Genomic DNA, 20068 nt, shown 5'->3' on the forward strand with positions numbered 1-20068 from the left:
CACCCATACCTCCTTCAGGGTCAGCGGGCAGGACTGTGCCCCTGCTGCTTCGGTCTAATCGCTGAGGAACCTGAGGACAGGGCGCCAGCACCCCCACGGGTGTTCCTGTCATGTAACCCGTTTTCTTTCTTTTTTTAAAAATGTACTTATTTGGCTGCACTGGGCCTTCACTGCAGCATGCAGGATCTTACAGTTGCAGCGTGTGGGATCTAGTTCCCTGATCAGGGATCAAACCTGGGCCCCCTGTATCTGAGCGCGGCGTCTTAACCTCTGGACGGCCAGGGAAGTCTGCATTCTCTCAGTCTTGGCCTTTGTTTCCCCTGGGTGTTGAAATTGCCCTTGGCAAAATTTTAACTGCTTCTTTTGAAGTAAGGAAGTAAAAAGAGTTTGGATTTTCCAATGTCTGGGCCTAGAGGAGATAGAAAGAATGAGTTCCTGGACAAAGAGGCAGACAGCAGTGAGGGGAGAGTGTCTTCTTCAAGGAAACCCCCACCTCACTCGACCTGGACTTTGCATCTCTACGGGCGTGAGTCCTCGTGGGTTCCCAGACTTGAGTGTTAGCGGCTGCTAATGCTGTTAGTAACACTAGAGTTGCCACACTAATAGTAGTACCAATTACCAGTCACATTTAGTAGTGACTTGCAAGGAGAGCACTAGTTTGGAGGTAGAAACATGGAGACCCCTAAAAGACAGGTTTTCCTTCGGACATCTCTGAGGATTTCTTACCGAAAACCACCAGGGGGAGCTCGTGCCAGATGTCGGTGAGCCTGTAGACCAGGAAGGGGGTGAGGATGCCCCCGATGTCACACATGGAGGAGCACACGAGGACCCCGAGGTTCCTGAAACGCGGGACACCCATGTTTCCTTCTGCTTATCACAGGACCGTAGTTATCTCCCACGCCCGTCTTAAATACCTCCCCCAATCATTAAAACGGGTGCGAGCTGAAAGTCCTCACGGTACTGTCGACGCACGGAAACGATACATAATTCCATTCATGTTCTGCTGTACTTGTTTTATATTAACTTTCTCGAAGATGTCTAACTGGGGACGGGGCCAATTTTGGATTCTTACTTTCATCACCGTCTGCCCTCGCTCTGCTCTGCCATCCTGCATGGGCTGTTCTCCCACCTGTGGCCATTCGGTCATCCCTCTCCGTGCAATGGCTCCTGTTCTCCCCACGTGGTTCCTGAGTTTTACCCCAGCCGGGGAGTGTGAGGTGTGACCTGCCTACTGCCTTGAAATGGTCCCATCCTCTTGAAAAGGAAGGTGCCTTCCCTAGAGATACCAAGCGCAGGAAGTCAGAAAGAGAAAGACAAATACCGTATGATGTCATCTACATGTGGAATCTAAAATATAACACAGATGAACTTATCTACAAAAGAGAAACAGACTCACAGACACAGATAATAGACTCGTGGTTGCCAAGGAGCGTGGAAGGCGTGAGAGGCTTGGATTGGGGGTTCGGGGTTAGCAGAGGCACACTGTTCTATACAGGATGGATCAACCACAAGGTCCTACTGCTTAGCACAGGGAACTAGACTCGATATCCTGTGATAAATCGTAATGGAGAAGAATACGTAAAAGAATGTACATACGTATAACTGAATCATTTTGCTGTACAGTAGAAATTGGCACGCCACTGTAAATCAACTGTACATCAATAAAATAAATTTCTTAAGAAAGGTGAGTTGTCCTCTGTCGGCACCTGTGGTCGTTCTCACCAGTAAACAAATGTCCCAGCCGCCCTCCTCGCGCTGAGGGGGACGTACGCACCTGATGAACGTGGGGTACAGTTCCGCGTTGACCAGGCAGACCATCTCATAGGCCATTGTGATCCCCATCCGACCCAGGCAAGCAGCCGTAACTCTTAGCCAGTGTAGATCTGAGGGGAAAACACACGGCTGACACGTGCTGCTCAGGCTCCCGGGCTGCCCAACGGGGCTCGGTGGCAGAGGCGAGGGGCAAGGAGATAGTGCATCCCCCAGAACGGGACAAGAGTGCACCGCCGGCACTTGTGCAGCCTCAGGACAGTTCTGCAAAATCCCCCGCGTCTGCTCGTGTTAGCCTCACGGTTCTAACACACTCCTCACTTTAGACCTCGGTCGTTAATGACACCAGAATGACACCCGCTTCCAAAGTTCCACCAGCTTTCGTCTACAGAGGTGACCCGGAAGAAATAGCCTGCTCTCTGTGCTGGCCCAGCCAGATAGCCCGAGGCGTGGGTCCTCCTAGCCTCTCTTGTACTACATTAGAGAACCGACTCTTTGCAACCCCATGGACTGTAGCCTATCAGGCTCCTCCGTCCGTAGGATTTTCCAGACAAGAGTACCGGAGTGGGTTGCCATGTCCTTCTCCAGGGTAGCCTTCCGACCCAGGGATCGAACCCAGGTCTCCTGCATCACAGGCAGACGCTTTACCGTCTGAGCTACCAGGGAAGCCCAACTCAGAGAACCAGTGGATGTGATTATATCACATCAGGCCATCATGGGGTGCCATGGCTCTTACAGGCAGAGTTGCCATATGCGTTCACTCAGGAAAGTCCCAGATATTTCATTCATTCTTTCCAAATAGACTTCCACGCTGAAAAACATGGTCTTCCTATCAAAGGGCTGTGCTTCCCACGCCCCGCCCCCAAATCCCCGCCCCTGGCCCCTTCTCAGGGCCTTGGCAGACAAGACCCCAGCTTGGCCGGGCACTTACCCTCAGGGATAAAAACCGAGACCAGACAGGCTGCCCCCGCCACCATATTTGATACGGCCCATGGATAACGGCGACCTATGCGGTCAATGGTGAGGATGATGAGGAAGGCAGCAGGGAACTCGACCAGGGCAGAGTAGAAGAAGTCCAGGTAGATGTTGCTGCCCGCAAGGCCCATGTGCATGATGAGGCCCTGGTAGAGAACAGAGCTCGTGAACCTGAGCAAAGAGGAGAGCTCAGATCAAGACAAGCACCGTGAGCAAGTCACCGAAAGCTTGACTGTAGGACACCTTTCCTTGTCATCTTATTATGGCTTTCCCTCCATCCCACTGCTTTTACACCATCTGACCCATTACGGTGACTGGCTGTAACCTCAGAGTCTGGAAAGGGAAAGAATTAGGCTAACATTCCCTGGCCAAATTGAAAGGTGAGAAGCAACGTCTTACTGGAAGGATTTATTTAGTAGAACTGTTTCAGGTTATTAGTGGTTGTTAATCTTTTCTCTTTCTGGTCTTCTAATGACTACTTAATCCAAACATTAGGAACACAGGAGACCAAGTGGAAAGCAAATTCCCAAATGGATACAGCCCCACTTTTGATGATTTATCTTCTGACATGATACAGACAACATTTTAAAAATTAATTAATTTTTAAAATTGAAGAATAGTTGGTTTACAGTGTTGTGCCAGTCTCTGCTGTACAGCAAAGTGGCTGAGTTGTATACATGTATGCTTTCTTTTTTAATATTCTTTTCCATTATGGTTGATCACAGGATACTGAATCTAGTTCCCTGCGCTATATGGTAGGTCCCTGTTGTTTATCCATTCACAGACAAGACTTAGATGATGTTTCTGGTTTTGTTGACTGGAAGCGTTCAATGTCTGCAATGGAAAATATGTGGATAATGAGGCCAAGTTTCCCCGATGCATTTTGCATGCAATATTGTGAAGGCTGCTAAACTAACTCCTGCTAAGCTCTGCTTCTGTCGGTGACTGTGGATAGTCTTTATTGTTTAGCTGTCCCATGTGGCGTGCAGGACACTCAGGATCTTAGTTCCCCGACTAGGGATCGACCCCATGCTCCCTGCAGAGGGGGCGTGGACCGCCAGGGACGTCGCCTTCTGTCAGTGACTGTGAAGCATCATTCGGCTGCTCTGTGTCATCCCAGTGATGTCACTTAGTGAAGGGAAAGCGTGCTGCGTGGTGCAGAGGCTGGTGCGGAGCCCAGGGCTCTGGAGCAGCCTGCAGGCAGTGAGGATGCTCAGACTTGCTACTTGATGTGGAGTCAGTGGTTAATCCTGTCTAGTCTTGTTTGAGAAGTTTATTTATTTACATTTTATCCAGGTGGAAAAGAAAAGGCCTTGCAGTAGAGATCTACACTCATATCAATTAACCTATGTAACAAGGACCTACTGTATAGCACCGGGGACTCTATCAATATTTACTAACAACCTGTAAGGGCTTCCCTGGTGACTCAGATGGTAAAGAATCTGATCTATCTGCCAATGCAGGAGACCCAGGTTCAATCCCTGAGTCAGGAAGATCCCCTGGAGAAGGGAACGGCGGCCCACTTCAGTATTCTTGCCTGGAGAATTCTCATGGACTCCTCTCCTTCTCATGGACTCCTGCCAGAGGAGCCTGGCAGGCTGCAGTCCACAGCAGTCTGACTCACAAAGAGTCAGACACAACTGAGTGCCTAACACTTCTACTTCTCCTACTTCTATAAGGGAAGAGAATTTGAATCATATATATATATATATATATATATATATATATATATATATATATGAATCGCTATGCTGTATAACTGAAACTAACATATTGTAAATCAATTATACTTCAATTTAAAAAAATCTATACCAATTGTCTCAGTTTGACATTAGAATCACTTGGAAGATTTTAAAACTACTGGTTCCTGGTTCCTAGCCTTGACAATTAAATCCATGTCTTTGTGGGAGAAGAGTCTGGCCTTGGTATTTTATAAACTCCCAGGTGATTCTTAAAGTAAAGCCCAGGTTGAGAATGTAGTGGTCTATGTGTTGGGTCTGTAAGCTGATTTCAACATCTGCCTGACAAAAATATAAATGAGCCCACTTGCAATCCACCACTGATGCTGACTGGACCTAGGCTACGTTTTGAAGGTCCTCTTGGTCCCTCCCTCTATGTGGATGATGGAGATTAAAAGGATTTGGAGAGATTTTAAAGTGGAAAATAATCCTTACCAGTTGTACATCAAGATCAAGGTGTGTTTCCTTATCTGTGGGGTTCTGACCAAGTCAAGAAATGAAGGATTCAGCTTCTCACCAACTTCCTCATCAGGTCTGAGGCTCTGGGAACGGAAACAAGAGCAGCAGTCTTGTATGTTTCATGACGGCATCCCAGGGTCACTGGGGAACATAACACCCTAGACTTGCTAAACGCTTTTAAAGTGCCCAGAGCTAGGTAAGCCCATCACACACATTAACTCGTTTAATCAATATAACCACCCTGCAAGTTAGATTTTATGGTTTTCACTACGTCTCACAGAAGAGGAAACTGGGATACAGAGCAGCAAGGTAACTCATGCATATATATTATGGGATGTTGCTGGCAAAATGCGGTGGGGTAAAACTGAGGTCCTCCAGGGACCCTGAGGGCTGAGCACATTGACACACCCTCTCTGCACACCCGGACCCGAGTACGGCCAATAGGAGACTGCTCGGGGACCTTGGCACTCAGACCAGCATTGGCGTCACCTGGGGCTTGTTAGAATGAAAGGTCTCTGGGGACTTCTCTGGTGGTTCAGTGGCTAAGACTTCAGTGCAGGGGGCCTGGGTTCAATCCCTGGTCAGGGAACCAGGTCCCGCGTGCCAAATCTCATATGCTGCAATGAAGATCGAAGATCCTGCATGTCTCAACTGAGACCTGGTGCAGCCAAACAAATAAATAAAATAAAATATCAAAATAATAAAGAGCGAAAAATCTCTGGCCCCAGCCCAGCCAGAGGGAAATGCACGTTCATAGGTTCCCCCGGTGAATTGAGAAGCCCACTCTAGAAGCACACAGTCGATGCTGAACCGGACAAGTTGGTGTTGGAAGAAGCCTCCAGGGAACCAGCAATGACCGGACTTAGCGTCCTCACAGGAACTCTGACCGTGGAGGGGAGACAGTGACCCACATGTGCTTTATTCCCTGGCCAGTTTCCAAGAGGATCTGAATTCTAAGAATCAGTGCTATGCCAGCTGTTTATGCAGAAAAAAAAATAGGTACTCTAACCACCCAGAGAGGAAGTGAAGAAAAAAGGCCCCTGAGTCCCTCACTGTGAATGTCAGGTCAATCTCAGATTTGTACAGGTCACATCTTAGAGCCTCATCAGAAATTACTTGCTACTATGTCAATATAAATTCCTAGCGAGCTTGGTTTTCTCTTTACCAGGTCCTGTCAGGTGAAAAGTTTTAAATTAAAGGTGATGAGGTCTACTCAAGGTGAAATGCTAAGTGCACGGAAAATGGACACTTTGATTTGTTCTATTCAAGAAGGCAGGGGGGTGTTTAAAATATTTTGGGATACTTTTTATCTAAAATTTTAAAAATTTTAAGGAATTATTTGTGTTTGAAGATTCTTCCCTCTGTACTGGGGCTGAGGGCCAACACAGTCAAGAGATGAACAAGACAGAAGCTCCTCGTTTGACTTTCAAATGACTTTTGGTTTCCTTTGATGTTTTCCATCTGTGTAAAATATTTTGCTGGGAACCACAAATCTTAGTACAACAGAAGTACCCTGCTGTGCCTGGGAGGTGGGCCGCTTCTGCGGTTCCCCATGGAGACAGTGCATGCTTTTTCCCCCTCTTCGCAGTTCCCTGCTTTGCCACTTCAGCCGCTGGCTCACCTGGAGAGATCCGGGCAAGGGTTTTCCATTTTTCTTTGCAATATGCTTAATGATCTTCAAGGCTTTAGCATTTTTGTTCTGGGAGATCAGCCATCGAGGAGACTCAGGCACACACCTGGGGCACAGAAACTGTCATCAGTGCTGTTAAGTAGAGGGAATCCTACTTGGCCCTCCACCTGCTCAGTGGCCACAAGCCAATTTCTGGGACGGGCCTTACATAGACAGGTTTGGTTGTATCTACAGAGGAAGTAAAACTGTGTGGAGACTGCGCAGTAAAGGAAACCATCAACAAAATACACAGCCTACTGAATGGGAGAGAATACTTGCTAGCTGTATATCGAATAAGGGGTTGATATCCAAAATATATAAAGAGCTCATTCGACCTGATAGCAAAAATCCAAACAATTTGATTTAAAAATGAGCAGAGTGGGACTTCCCTGATGGCCCCAGTGGTTAAGAATCCTCCTGCCAATGCAGGGGACAAGGGTTCGATTCCTGGTCTGGGAAGATTCCACATGCCTTGGAGCAACTAAGCCCGTGTACCACAACGACTGAGGCTGCACGCTAGAGCCAGTGCTCTATAACAAGAGAAGCCACCACTGCCATGAGAAGCCCGAGTATGACCGCCAGAGAGTAGCTGCCACTCATCCCAACTAGAGAAAGCCCACTCCTGGCCTCAAAGATGCAGCACAGCCAAATCTTTTTTTAGTTTTAAAAATAAACAAAAATGAACGGAGCATTGGAATGGACGTTTTTCCAAAGAAGATATACAGATGGCCACTAAGGACATGAAAAGATGCTCAACATTGCTAATCACCAGGGAAAAGCAAATCAAAACCACAGTTGAGATGTCACCTCAACCTGTCAGAGTGGCCGTTATCAAAAAGACAAGAAATAGCAAGTACTGGTGAGGATATGGAGAAAAGGGAATCCTGGTGAACTATTGGTGGGGATATACTTTGTGCAGCCACCATGGAGAACGGTATAGAGATTCCTTAAAAAAATATTAGAAATAGAACTACTGTATTATCCAGAAATCCCACTTCTGAATATTTATCTGAAGAAAACAAAACAGCCCAAACACCTGTCTTCTACTCTTCATCTTGAGTGATCTTTTGAAAAAGCAGTTCTATTGTGGGGCTTGTGGAATTGTAAGAAAACTAAATGGGACTCAATTGAGTAAAAGTGGCAAGAAGTGCTTCAGAGATGGTCAGAACTTGGATGATAGCTGGCCCTTTCCTGTCATGCTAAAGCATTAGGTCTTTATTCTGAAGAGAATAAGACTGTTGAAAAATATTTAAGCCGAAGAGGAATGAGCTAGACCTGGATTTTTTCAATGCAATGTGAAGCATGGACTAGAGGATGGGGAAGCTGATGCCAAAGAGACCAGTTATGAATCTGTCCAGAAAGCCAGGCAATAAATCATGAGTTCCTAATGAGAAAAAATGAGTTTTTTTTAATGAGTTCCTAACAGGAAAAAAAAAGGGGGTGGATTCAGAGATAGAAAGGGGGTAGAAAGGATAGAGGGAAGGAGCTAAGAATCACCCTCAGAATGTTACTGGCTTTTGGAGGAGAAACAGGCTTCCTAGAAAGGGTTTAGATGTTCAATCCTTGGACAAGGCACCTATGGGAAGAACAGGTAGCTATGTCCAGGAACTAAATAAGTGGGTTTTTGCAAAGGAGATTTGGTTGATAATCCAGCACCCTTCTTACTTTATCTCAGGTAACCTCACATTAGGAGTTTTTGAGAGCTTCTGCTATTTGCATGTTTCCCTTGGGCAGGAACGACTGACATTTCACTTGCTCTGGTAACTCTGATTGATTGGTATGGTCTGACTGGGGTGCCACATTGGCCTAATCTGGGATAAAAACTTCTGTGATTGATTGGGGATGTCTGCTCCGGACCCGGCAGGCCAAGTGGTGACAACAGCGTCACCCTTCACCTTCTCCATCTTGGAGTCTCTTCTGAGGAGAGGCGGAGTAAGAACAGTAATATTGTCAGTCTCTTCCAAGGGTGTTACGGCCACTAGAAGCTAATTTTAAAAACCACATAAATACTGTGAAAATGTGAGATCCAAGTCATAAAGCTCTTTGTTCAAAGTGAAAGAACATTTGAATTCCAGAGGGCGAGACAGGTGGGAACTTGTCATTTTCAGCCCTGAAGCTGGGTTTCCCGTGAAACAGAAGAGTGACGGACATCTTAGGCTGGATGGATGGTGTGCACTGGGGCAGACAGCCTTTTTAGCTAAAGGTAGTATTTCAGTTTCTTTCCTTTTTGTTCCACGTGGACTCACCAGTAATACAGCAAGAAGCAGAAGTTGGGCAGAGTCACGGTGAACTGAAGCCATCTCCAGTGCGGAAGCACACAGGCCACCCCAGCAAGCACGAGGAGTCCAATCGTGAAGGCCACTTGGTAGAAAATCCCCACTGTCCTCCGGTATCTCAGCCCGACAAATTCTGTAACTGTAGAGAGAACCCAAAGGGTCAGCACCGGTCAGTACGACAGCAAGCTGGCGATCCAACGATAGGACAACTAGAATGCCAACCTCGAAAACGTGGTCCAAGCTCCAGAATTTTCTATACAGCTCTTAGGAAACATTTAAATGTCCTTTGGGACCTATTCTGTTATGATTATTGCTATTGTGTTAATATAAAATCTCATAATCCCACATTACATGGAGTAAGCATTGAATTTAGAGCATAGATGATTTTCATGTAAATGAATAGCTCAGTATAATAGCTCATGTCCTCTTACATGAGTTAAACATTTTCTTGGCCATCCTGTTAATGTGTGCAAATGGCTTGAAAACCTAGGGGGTGGGTTTCCAAGTTGACCGAAGTCAGCTAGTACTGACTGGCAAGACCTAATTTTTAGGAATTTTGCAAGCTGATTTTTAACCCATTGGTATCTTAAAATCAGTCATGGTGTGAGTATTCACAACTTAGAAATTGGAAAACCCTATGAATCAGATTTTTTATTCTCTAAGAGCTGGTTTAAAGGCATAACACTGCACGTGGTATAATTATTGCCTTATCCTACACCATATACCATGACAGATGTATGAAGTCTATGGTACATGAATTTAGGAAATAGTCATTTTTATATCACAGACATTCTAAAATTGACATGCCAGATATTCCATGAACCACAGAGTTTTGCTAAATGTTTGGTTATCATGTTAAAGATTTCAGCTATTTATAAACCAAATAGAAATGTTCTCTGAAATTATTTCTATGAAGTACTGTGAACTATCCAAAAGTACTTACAAAGAGAGATGAAATTGTGTACATAATAAATGGAAACATCTGTCCTTCAAAGTGGTTGGGGTCATGGATGAGGTCTTGGGGTAGCAAGTAGAAAAGAAAAGTAGAAAAAGGGCACATGGCAAGAGCACCATAAGGACACTGGAGGGACTGGAGGAGAAATTACTGAGAAGAGGCCAAAATCTACATTCAAATGCTACGTATTTCGATGTCATGTCTTCAGAAACCAAGTTTCTCATCAAATAACCGCATGCATTCATCTCTTTATCGTCCTCACATAGATCAGGGGACTACCGTGACAGGGACATAAAAGTATTAAAGGCGCCATTTCCTCCTCATCTCATAGAATCCCCCAGATTTATTGGCCCCTCTCCTGGGCCAATTTTTAAGCACAGATATTCTAGTTCTCTTGTGTGAAATGAGAGATTTATTATTATTATTTAAATTTCAGAGTCCGTTTCCCTTTGTGTGGATGCTACTTGAATGTGCCCAAAAGAAAAGCAATGATGAAGTGAATTCCCAAGATCTAAGTGCGGTGGTAAGTCTTCTTAACATCACTTTAAAGATGCCCTGCTGTTATAATGCAAATATTCTCCTATAATCCATGGAGCTTAAGCATAGCTCTGGCTCCTAATGGGTAGGATGTAAATGATATTCCTGGTCTTGCTTGCTGAGGGCCCGAGATTGACCACAGTACTTGCATCCTCAGTTTCCTTGCATATAATTTGAGGATAACTGTGGTTTGCTAGAGTGGATGTACTCAAACTAATAAAGTCTCTTATAAATCTAGCATGTTTCCCATTGAATATTCTCTCTGTAGAGCCTGGTACTAAAGTTCATGGGGTTCACACCAGTCAATCCTAAAGGAAATCAACTCTGAATATCCATCAGAAGGACCAAAGCAGAAGCTCTACTTCTTTGGCCACCTGATTTGAAGAGCCAACTTGATGGAAAAGACCCTGATGCTGGGGAAGATTGAGGACAAGAGGAGAAGGGGACAACGGAGGATGAGATGGTTGGATGGCATCACCAACTCAATGGACATGAGTTTGAGCAAGCTCTGGGAGATAGTGAAGGACAGGGAAGCCTGGTGTACTGGAACCCATGGGGTCACAAAGAGTCAGATGTGACTTAGTGACAGAACAACAATCAGAAGAGCCTGGTAGGCTCGATTTTCTCTCTATGGAACACCCTAGGGTACAGAAAACAAAAATTCCCAAAGCATTATACAAGAATTTGGATGGCATTCCTGTTGCATTGTTTTCTTTCTAGGAGGAATGTAGAATGAGTCTAGTGAAAAGATTTTAGAAATTCTTTTGATACAGAAAGAAAAATCTTTCAATGTTGTCTGGAAGCTGAGTCCAGTTTTCTGTGTAGCTTCCCCCACCAGACTGACTATTTTGCCAGCCAACCTTTGTTCCCACAGCTAAAATCACAAGTGTTCTTACTCAGGATGTAGCCTATTAACCAGCCTGCTTTGCTGACCAGTCCTTGGATCAAGCGAAAAATTAGCATCCATGTGTAGTTTGGGGAGATGGCCATGAGCACTCCAGATGAAGCGTTTATGAGGATTGTAATCAAGAGGCAGAGCTTACGGCCAAACCTGTGAAGAGAAAACGGAGAGGGAATGGCATCAGATTAGATTCACGAAGGTTGTAGAAAATTCACACAAGCTATGGAACTCTAACTAAAGTGGGGGTCAACTCTGAAGGATGGAAATTCAAGAGGTACAGACTGACTCCCTCCAAGAGAATCCCTGACTTCGGGTCTGTTCTGTTGGCACGATATGTAAACAGCGAGACCCTTTCTGGGCTGCAGAAACTCTCAGCCCCACACTGCGGAGGGTACTCAGGGAGGGGAGATTCTTCGAGCCCCCCGGTCCTGAATGCCCCAAGGGCCTATCTAAGCCTTCCGTCATCACATGAGCTGGGCCTCTCCATGAACAGACTCAACTGCCCACCCAGGAGCTTTTGCTTTAGAAAAAAAAAAACTCAGTGTTCGGTGAATTTCCGTATCCATTTTCAACACTGCCTTTGGACTTCATGGTATTTGTGTGTCTCCATGGAAATGGTTGTTTATGCCCTCACCTCATGTGTTCCCGTCCCTTAGGCCTTTGTCGTGGAGTCCCCTAGCCGGAGAGCTCCTGTACATTTTATTATGGGGACTTGAGTTTCATTGCTTTAAGGACCTGGGAGTGTCTCAGTACAGAGTAGAGGAAAACATGGAACCCGGGCTTAACCTTGTCTTTTACGGAAACAGAACAGGACCGTATGCTTCCTGCCCCCACCCCACACCACCATGCCCTCTGCCTGCATCCTGTCTGCAGAAAACTTTAGTCAAAGAATGAGTTCAATCAGAGAAGTGAGAAATGCAGAAACAAAGGACAGCAGCCAAAGGAGACTAAATAATAATGTCATCATTAAGCACAGTCAAGACCTTTAGCTCTTTCTCAAGGGCTATAGATAATATTCTGAGCCTTATCCTGTGAGCTGTCTTATGGGTATTATTAATGCTTTAAATCTGAAACTTAAAGATCAAGCAGTCCCATTGGGAATTGATGTAAATTGCCAAACTTCTTAAAATTCTGTGTTGACTACATCATTTTTGAATTCTCAGTCAACTGTTCCCTACTGTAAACGTATACCCTCTTAGCCTTTTATCCACAGCCTTCCAAAGTCACAACTCAACACAACGTTTTAGCCTTTCTTTCCACGTTCTCCTACCCAACCCCCTTCACTTATCCTCAAAGAATTTATAAGCACGTGTTCAAAGGAGATTTCTTCAACTTCCAAAGTTGACTCGGGTGACCACAAAGCATCCCAGTCGTGCTCCCCTAGGTGACAAAATCCCATGGCTGATGAGAGGGGGCATTCACCATTTGACACTCAGAGCGTGGGAACCTTCAGAAACTCGAATCTACTAATGCAGTTCACTAGGGGACAATTTCACAGACAGACACAAGGCGATTAAAACAGTAAGGCAGGGCTGGAAGAAATTCTGGAGGTTCAGGAGACTGGTTTGAGACATCCCCACCTTCCTGCCCTCCTACAACAGAACCACTTAAGTGGTTAAATGAAAGAAAGAGAGAAAATCAAAGGGAGTGGGTGGACTCCTGTACCGCTGGCTTGGTAAATCCTTTAGCTACTTGCCACTCCGACTGTGGCCTGGGGATATGAGTATCGCCAGCGGGTGGTTTGAAAGGCAGATCCTCAGGCCCACTCCAGACCCACTGGATCAGAATCGTAATTCTAACAAACCCTCCAGGTGGTTGACATGCTCGTTAGCATTTGGGAAGCGTGCTTTCATTTCACTGAGCCTCAGTCTCCTCCTGTGCAAACTGTGGACAATAACTCCCCTCTTCAAGGCTGTTAGGATCCTAGTGAGATATAGTACACCATGACGTACAATGACTGGCGCATAGGAGGTAGGGGCAGCTTGGTTAGGAAGATTCTGCAGAGCTGGGTAAGCTTGACTGCAACCCACTGGGACTCTGATTCTGTTTGTATCTGGTTCCATTTTGAAATTTGAACGGCGTAGTGGTGACTCTCGAGAACTGACTGATAGACTTTCAGAAAATTTGTGAGCTGAGTGTTAAATGCACCATTATGAAAAATGAAAGTATACACTTACTCTAAAGTAAATTGCGTTAAAAGCTAGTGTAGTAAATATGCAAACCATCTCTTTCTCCATCTCTAATTATTTTACTATGTTTGAGTATTTATCTATGCTCATGAGGTCTTTTACATCTTGTTGTTATATTTGTATGGTGGAAATGCCATAGGATGGTGCATATTTCTCCAACTCTGTGTTCCATGACCTCACTTTGGTAGCTTGAAATGGACCACCATGGGAGCATGGATAGCATGGAGATCTGCAAACTCTACAAGTCAGGCCTTTCTCCTTTAGAGAGTCAGTTGTTAAACATTCATAAGCCTGATGGGACTTCTCTGATAATCTAGTGGTTAAGACTCTGCCTTCCATCCAAAGCAAGAGGCATGGGTTTGATCCCTGGTCAGGGGACTAAGATCCCATGGTCAAAAATAAAAAAATAAAATAAAACATTTACAAGCCTGACATTAAATGACTGATCATTGGAGTAAAAACCCTGGAGTCGCTGATCGATCACTTTTTTACGTCAGGTGATTCTCACAATCGTTCTTTAGGCGGTTTGGATGATGAAACAAAGGGGACACATTACACAAGACTCATTTCCAAAGTCTCTAGCATATTTCCTCCCTCCCTCCCACCGGAGGGTTGCAAAGCTGACCCTCAGAAGTCTGGCTTGGTGTTCCTGGCTTTCTTCTAAAAGACACTGCAGCTCTTAAAAGACTCCTCACCCCTTCAGCTGTCAGGTCATATTTTTAAAATTCCTTATCGCAATCTATTTTGTTTAATCTGTAGCATCAAATGGGTTCCCATGAGATTCTTGTCCCATTGTATAAAACCTGAGAGTTGTGCAGAAACAGGTGTTGGGTGTGCAAAAATAGAGCGTCCTCATTGGACCCCTCTGGCGGTCACCTCATTCCATACCCTTATCTGCACACAGCAGAGGAGAAAGGGGTAATAACCAACCAGACTTCAGACAGTTTAAGAAAAAGAAATAAAGGGGTGTGCACAGCTTGTGGGGGGAAGAATGATGACTCATTAGCTTTACACAGGAGATTTCAACAAAAGGAACAAAATGATGAGGTCATTTGAGAAGGTGGATAATCACCCGGGGATTGTAAATCAGGAATGCACCGTCAGGAGAGAATTATAACCCGGTTCCTACTCTCTGAGTGGGACGGGAATAATTAACTCATTTATTTAACCAACTGTGAAGCTCAGTCACCTGTTTGTTCACTTCTGTGCTGGCGAGTTGAGTGTTAGAGTCTGCTCTCTCCAGTGCAGGCGGGAGTGGAGAGGGAGCCAGGGGCCAGGGACCCGAAGAGCCACACGCTGGAGCAGGGTGGACTCTGGACCGCCCTCGTTAGGGTGCTTCTTCCTTCTTAAAGGGTCATCTCCAAACCACCGCTCTCCGTTCAGTGGCAATACTAGTGAAAGCAAATGCCTTCCCCTTGCACCTCACCAGCCTCTTCGCAGCACAGAGTCCCAAGAAGAGCCTCTGGAAGAAGGTGCACAGGCAGTTCCAGAAGAGGCACGAGGCCCGGGGCTGCCTCAGACCAGCGCCCTCTCTGTCACTCCCCTCCCGCCTGTGGCCACAGGGAGTCCTGGCCGTGAACATTCAGATGCCCCTGAGGTGTGACTGACTCAGCCAGCCTGATTCATCTTTAACACATTTGCCGGTTTTAATCCAGACAGACAACGCAGTATCATCAGACAAAATGTCCCACCTACGTTTCATATTAAACTGACAGGTGTGGGTTTATCTGTACCAAAGATAGAGTTGGAGAAGGCAGCAGGCATATTTACCATTTATTTCAGAATTAAACGTGTAGTTTATAATAAGTTATGAGACTATATAGGCATTGCTCAGTTATGCAGTGCTATCTCACTAGCAGACTAACAATTTAAGAGGATGATACTGTTTAAAATGTTGCTCACACTGCCTGTCGTACAAAACACACCCAGACATTATAGCTCTGATGGCCAAATTAGCTAAGGTGCTCACCAAGTATAGAGCCGATTTTTTGTTCCTTTCCCTTTGTTAGTCACTCAGTAATGTCCAACTCTTTGTGACCCCATAGGCTGTAGCCCGCCAGGCTCCTCTGTCCATGGGATTCTCCAGGCAAGAATACTGGAGTGGGTTGGCATGCCCTTCTCCAGGGGCTCTTCCTGACCCAGGGATAGAACCTTGGTCTCCTACATTGCAGGTAGATTCTCTACTGCCTGAGCCACCAGGGAAGCCCTCCTTTTCCTTTCTCTTTAGGGGACTCCTAACAATGTCTAATTGATCATTGATCAATTAGATCAATGAGTAAAGATGCACATTATGAGCAACTTTCAGCACAGTGAATGTGGGATTACAAAACGATGGATAAATAAGAGACCCAGGAAGAGCTGGATTGGTACAAGCCACTGAAACCAAGCTCCTGAAGATTCAGACCCAAGTGAGAGGACCACCGGCCATGCGTCCCACCTGGAGAAGTCTCCCTTCATTTATCTCTTGGGACGTGACATCATGGAATCGAATATTTACCTCTGTCAGTGTGGAGACCCTGCTTCCCTTTCAGTGTTATATTGTACTTCCACACATATATTGGGTTAACCAAAAGGTTCATTCAAAGTTTTCTGTAAGATCAGAAGGGAAAACACAAAGGAAGTTTCTGGCCAACTCAACAATTACATCTGGCTCTGGGGCCCCGATTCAGGAATCCTGCACCCCCTTGGGCTCAGGTGAGAACAATAGTGAGATTCTACCTGGCTCTGGGACTTGAGAGGGAAGAGGGAAGAGGCCCCGAAGGTGCATGACCAGGGGGATGGCAGGAAGCCAAAGGAAGAGTCGGGATTACGAAAGGGGTCCAGTCATCTTTCATCTGTCATCTCTCCCATCTCACCCTCAGCTTCTGGACAGCCCACAAGGAAACACTGCTACCCGATGATGAAACATCCTTCAATGAGCCCCCAGAATGAGAAAATACAGACAGTGGTCATGCTATCGGAGTGGCAGGAGAACTCTAAGACTGTCGTGACCATCCAGGGAAGCGTGGCCGGTGTGCTGTGGGGCAGGAGGGCATTCAAGCGGGGGCGGGTGCTCTCCTCCGAGGGTTTCAATTCCGCCACTTCTGTGGCGCACCTACCTGTCTGCTATGTAGCCGATACTCATAGAACCGATAAAAAATCCTACGTTCACCGCCGACTGAAACAGGTCCAGCATCCAGGAGTCGGCACACACTAGGTTAAACTGCGAGGGGCCGCAGGGGTCCCGAGTGGGGAGAGAAAGAAAACAAGTCCTGTTAGGTGCGACTCAGCCCAGGGGACACGGGAGGCACTCCTTGTATTGCACTGAGTATCTGGATGACAATAACCCAACTCTTTCCTTGCTTGCGTTAATTTTCTTTACACAACCTGAAGATTTGACCAGCAGCCTGTTTAGCTTTCTATCTGGTGGTATGTCATCAGGCTAAACTTGATTTTGGCTAAATCAGCTGAAATTAGGTAATTACTTGTGCACAAACCATTCCTCTTTCTAATTTTAATGCACAGAGGCAATAGGTGTGTGGACACATTACAAGTGCTGCCTCAAGGAAGTTGGGCAGTTTGGTGTCTCTTTAAAGTAGGGGAATTAGCATCTTGCTCAGGGCTGTGGCCTTTGCTGTCATTTGGAACAAGAGGCAGTGTTGTAGGAATCACCAGTGCCAGCCCGGAGTTTGGGAGATGCGGTTTCTAGGGCTTAAAACTAACTTTCTCTCTCTGTGTGTGCGTTGCGTGCTCAGTGGCTCAGTCATGTCCAGCTCTTTGCAATCTTGTGGACTGTAGCCCGCCAGGCTCTTCTGTCCGTGGGATTTCCCAGGCAAGAATACTGGAGTGGGTTGCCATTCTCTCCTCCGAGGGATCTTCCTTACCTAGGGATTGAACCCATATCCCCTGTGTCTCCTTCATTGGGAGGCAGAGTCTTTACCCCTGAGCCACCTGGGAAGGCCTTCTCACTGTCTGGGGTAAAATTCTTCTCTGCCCTGGACCTCAGTTTCCTCATCTCTGTATGAATGAGTGAGATGAGCCAAGTTGTAAGGCCTCTTAAAAATTGTACGGTGTTATGGAATTTAGAAAGATGGTAACAATAACCCTGTATACGAGACAGCAAAAGAGACACTGATGTATAGAACAGGCTTATGGACTCTGTGGGAGAGGGAGAGGGTGGGAAGATTTGGGAGAATGGCATTGAAACATGTGAAATGTCATGTATGAAACGAGATGCCAGTCCAGGTTCAATGCACGATGCTGGATGCTTGGGGCTGGTGCACTGGGACGACCCAGAGGGATGGTATGGGGAGGGAGGAGGGAAGAGGGTTCAGGATGGGGAATTGATATAAATAAATTAAAAAAAATAAATAAATAAAAAGAAGAAGAAAAAAAAATTGTACGGTGTTAAATCTTCAATCCTTCACGTTTCATGTAACTGTCAGACCACTTTAGATCCTTAGAAAAGGCTCTTCTACCTAAATGTCTGTTCAGACAGAGTATCTTCACATAGTCCAAGTGGTCCTTTTAAGTTAAGCCAAGCACCTGGCTTTCTTTGTAGAATAATCTTGTCCCCTTATTTTCCTTTGCCTCCAATAAAATCATGTCTCATTATTGTATATAAAATAGACAACTAACAGGAACCTACTACAGAGCACAGGGAACTCTACTCAATATTATGCAATAGTCTGTGTGGGAAAAAAATCTAAAGAGTGAATGTATATATATGTATAAGTGATTTACTTTGCTGCACACTTGAAACTAACACAATATTGTAAATTGGCTCTACTCCAATAATTTTTTTTTAAACATCAAGCCTCCATTTTTTTCCTTTTTATGGAAAAGAGGCCTCACAATCAGATGTATGTCAACTGTGTGTGTGTGTTAGTGCTCAGTTGTGTCCGACTTTTTGCGACTCCATGGACTGTAGCCTGCCAGTCTCCTCTGTCCATGGAATTCTCTAAGTGAGAATACTGGACTGGGTTGCCATTTCCTTCTCCAGGGGATCTTCCCAACCCAGGGCTCAAACCCAGGTCTCCTGCACTGCAGGCAGATTCTTTACCCTCTGAGCCACCAGGGAAGGGCAAGTGTAGGAATGTCAAGTGTGGTTTTTAATAAACTATAGTACCATAGCAAAAGATCCAACCCCAAATGGTTTGACATGTATACTTTGAGCAAACTAAAGAGAAGAAAGTTAACCATTGAGAGAAAAGTACATTGTATCACAGTAAGGCCCCAATCAGGTGAGTTCTAGGAGCTGTTGAGTGTCTGTCCATTCATATGAGGCAGATGGAGGGTACAGCTTCCAGAAATTCAGCCTGAGGCTTTGAAATTTCCCCTTTCCTGGCATTATTTCCAGGAATTCTGATATGTTTTTGTTTATTTCTTATACTGATACTTGCATACACTAGAATAATTATGGCCATAATTTGAAGTTTCAACTAACTCACGCTCTAGACAAGTAAGAGGCGGCATGTTTCGGTTGGAAACAAGAATTTTATGAGATCCTTTGACTCCACGTCTGGGCTTCCCCGGGTTCTTCCTTAAGGAAAGCTGCGCTGTTTGTTTTCTCCATCTCTTTAAGTCCCACAGTCACCTACCTCGGTCACGATGGAGGAGCCGGGTGTGTCGTACACCCAGCCCTGCTCGCAGAGGCCCAGGGGCAGGGGGCTGCCATTGGTAGCCAGGCTGGCCAGCGGGTCCAGGCAGCCAAGGGTGCTCTGGTTCCAGTCCACCTCGTAGCGGAGGCACTGGCCCTCGGGTCCCGGGCCTGGCACCGTGTAGTTGAGTTCCTCCGCCAGGCTCCAGCCGCATCGCCGGCTCAGCTCCGCCACCCCTGGGCTCCGGCAGCGGTGGTCCGGGGTGAAGCCCAGGAAGACGATGCCCACGTAGATGGGGGTGAAGGCGGCCGAGATCAGGCAGAGGAGGAAGAACGTTTGTTTCTGGAAAAAGTTGAATTCCCCGATGTGCTCTAGGATGTCGTCCACCGTCGGCATGATTCCGGGCAGAGAGATCCCGAGGTTCTTTCCTGCGCTGCTCGGTCGTCGCTGAGCGAGGCTGCAGCCAGCTCAGCAAAACCCCGACCAAAAGTCAAAGGGTGAGTGTACTTTAGAAAGGGGACCAGCCTCTGGTCCAGACCTCTGCTGGTGGGACCAGCTCCCAGCCAGGCGCTTCCCCGGCCCCTGAACCCTGCTGCTCCCTGGAAGAATCCCCGGGTGAGTCGCTGGATTTACTGTCGCATCCCCCCGTGTGTGCGGGTAGCTCCCTCACCCGGCCCCACAATCGATCCTTCCTATGTCCCCCACGGGGAGAAATCCGAGAGCTTTCACGTATCACAGCCCTGTTAATCTTTCTCTTAGTAAACTGAGCGTCCAGGAAATGAATAGATTCATATCTCACCCACACAGCCGACCTTTTCGCTAAGGTGTTGTAGGGAAACGAACTGGATTTTGGCCGTGCTCCCCGGGTGAGGCGTGAGTCACAGTCTCCGGCCAGAGTTCTTGTCTGGATCTGGGGGGTTCGCGAACTCGATCGCTGGACTCCGCTACCACCCGCAGCCCGTGACTCGGCACCTGCTGGGGCTGCCTTGTGCTGATTTTCCCGGATTTCCCCATCCTGC

At 46.3% G+C, this 20068-nt stretch overlaps 1 protein-coding gene across 2 annotated transcripts in view; it reads right to left on the reverse strand.

Moving 5' to 3' along the window:
- LOC133254261 (solute carrier family 22 member 2) overlaps positions 1-19541 on the reverse strand; it is a 32562-nt gene extending 13021 nt beyond the window's left edge. The window contains exons 1-9 of one of the 2 annotated variants that reach the window (XM_061428480.1): positions 19050-19538; positions 16569-16672; positions 11277-11431; positions 8859-9027; positions 6565-6679; positions 4920-5026; positions 2702-2916; positions 1775-1883; positions 727-839 (exon numbers count right to left, since the gene is read on the reverse strand). In XM_061428480.1, coding sequence (XP_061284464.1) covers positions 727-839; positions 1775-1883; positions 2702-2916; positions 4920-5026; positions 6565-6679; positions 8859-9027; positions 11277-11431; positions 16569-16672; positions 19050-19445 — 1483 coding nt within the window. In that variant the 5' untranslated portion in view covers positions 19446-19538. Of the gene's footprint in view, positions 1-726; positions 840-1774; positions 1884-2701; positions 2917-4919; positions 5027-6564; positions 6680-8858; positions 9028-11276; positions 11432-16568; positions 16673-19049 lie in introns of both variants that reach the window. The other variant, XM_061428481.1, reaches the window with a different exon arrangement.
- Positions 19542-20068: the final 527 nt, after the last annotated feature.

This window comes from Bos javanicus, chromosome 9 (assembly GCF_032452875.1).
Source record: "Bos javanicus breed banteng chromosome 9, ARS-OSU_banteng_1.0, whole genome shotgun sequence".
Lineage (NCBI taxonomy): Eukaryota > Metazoa > Chordata > Mammalia > Artiodactyla > Bovidae > Bos > Bos javanicus.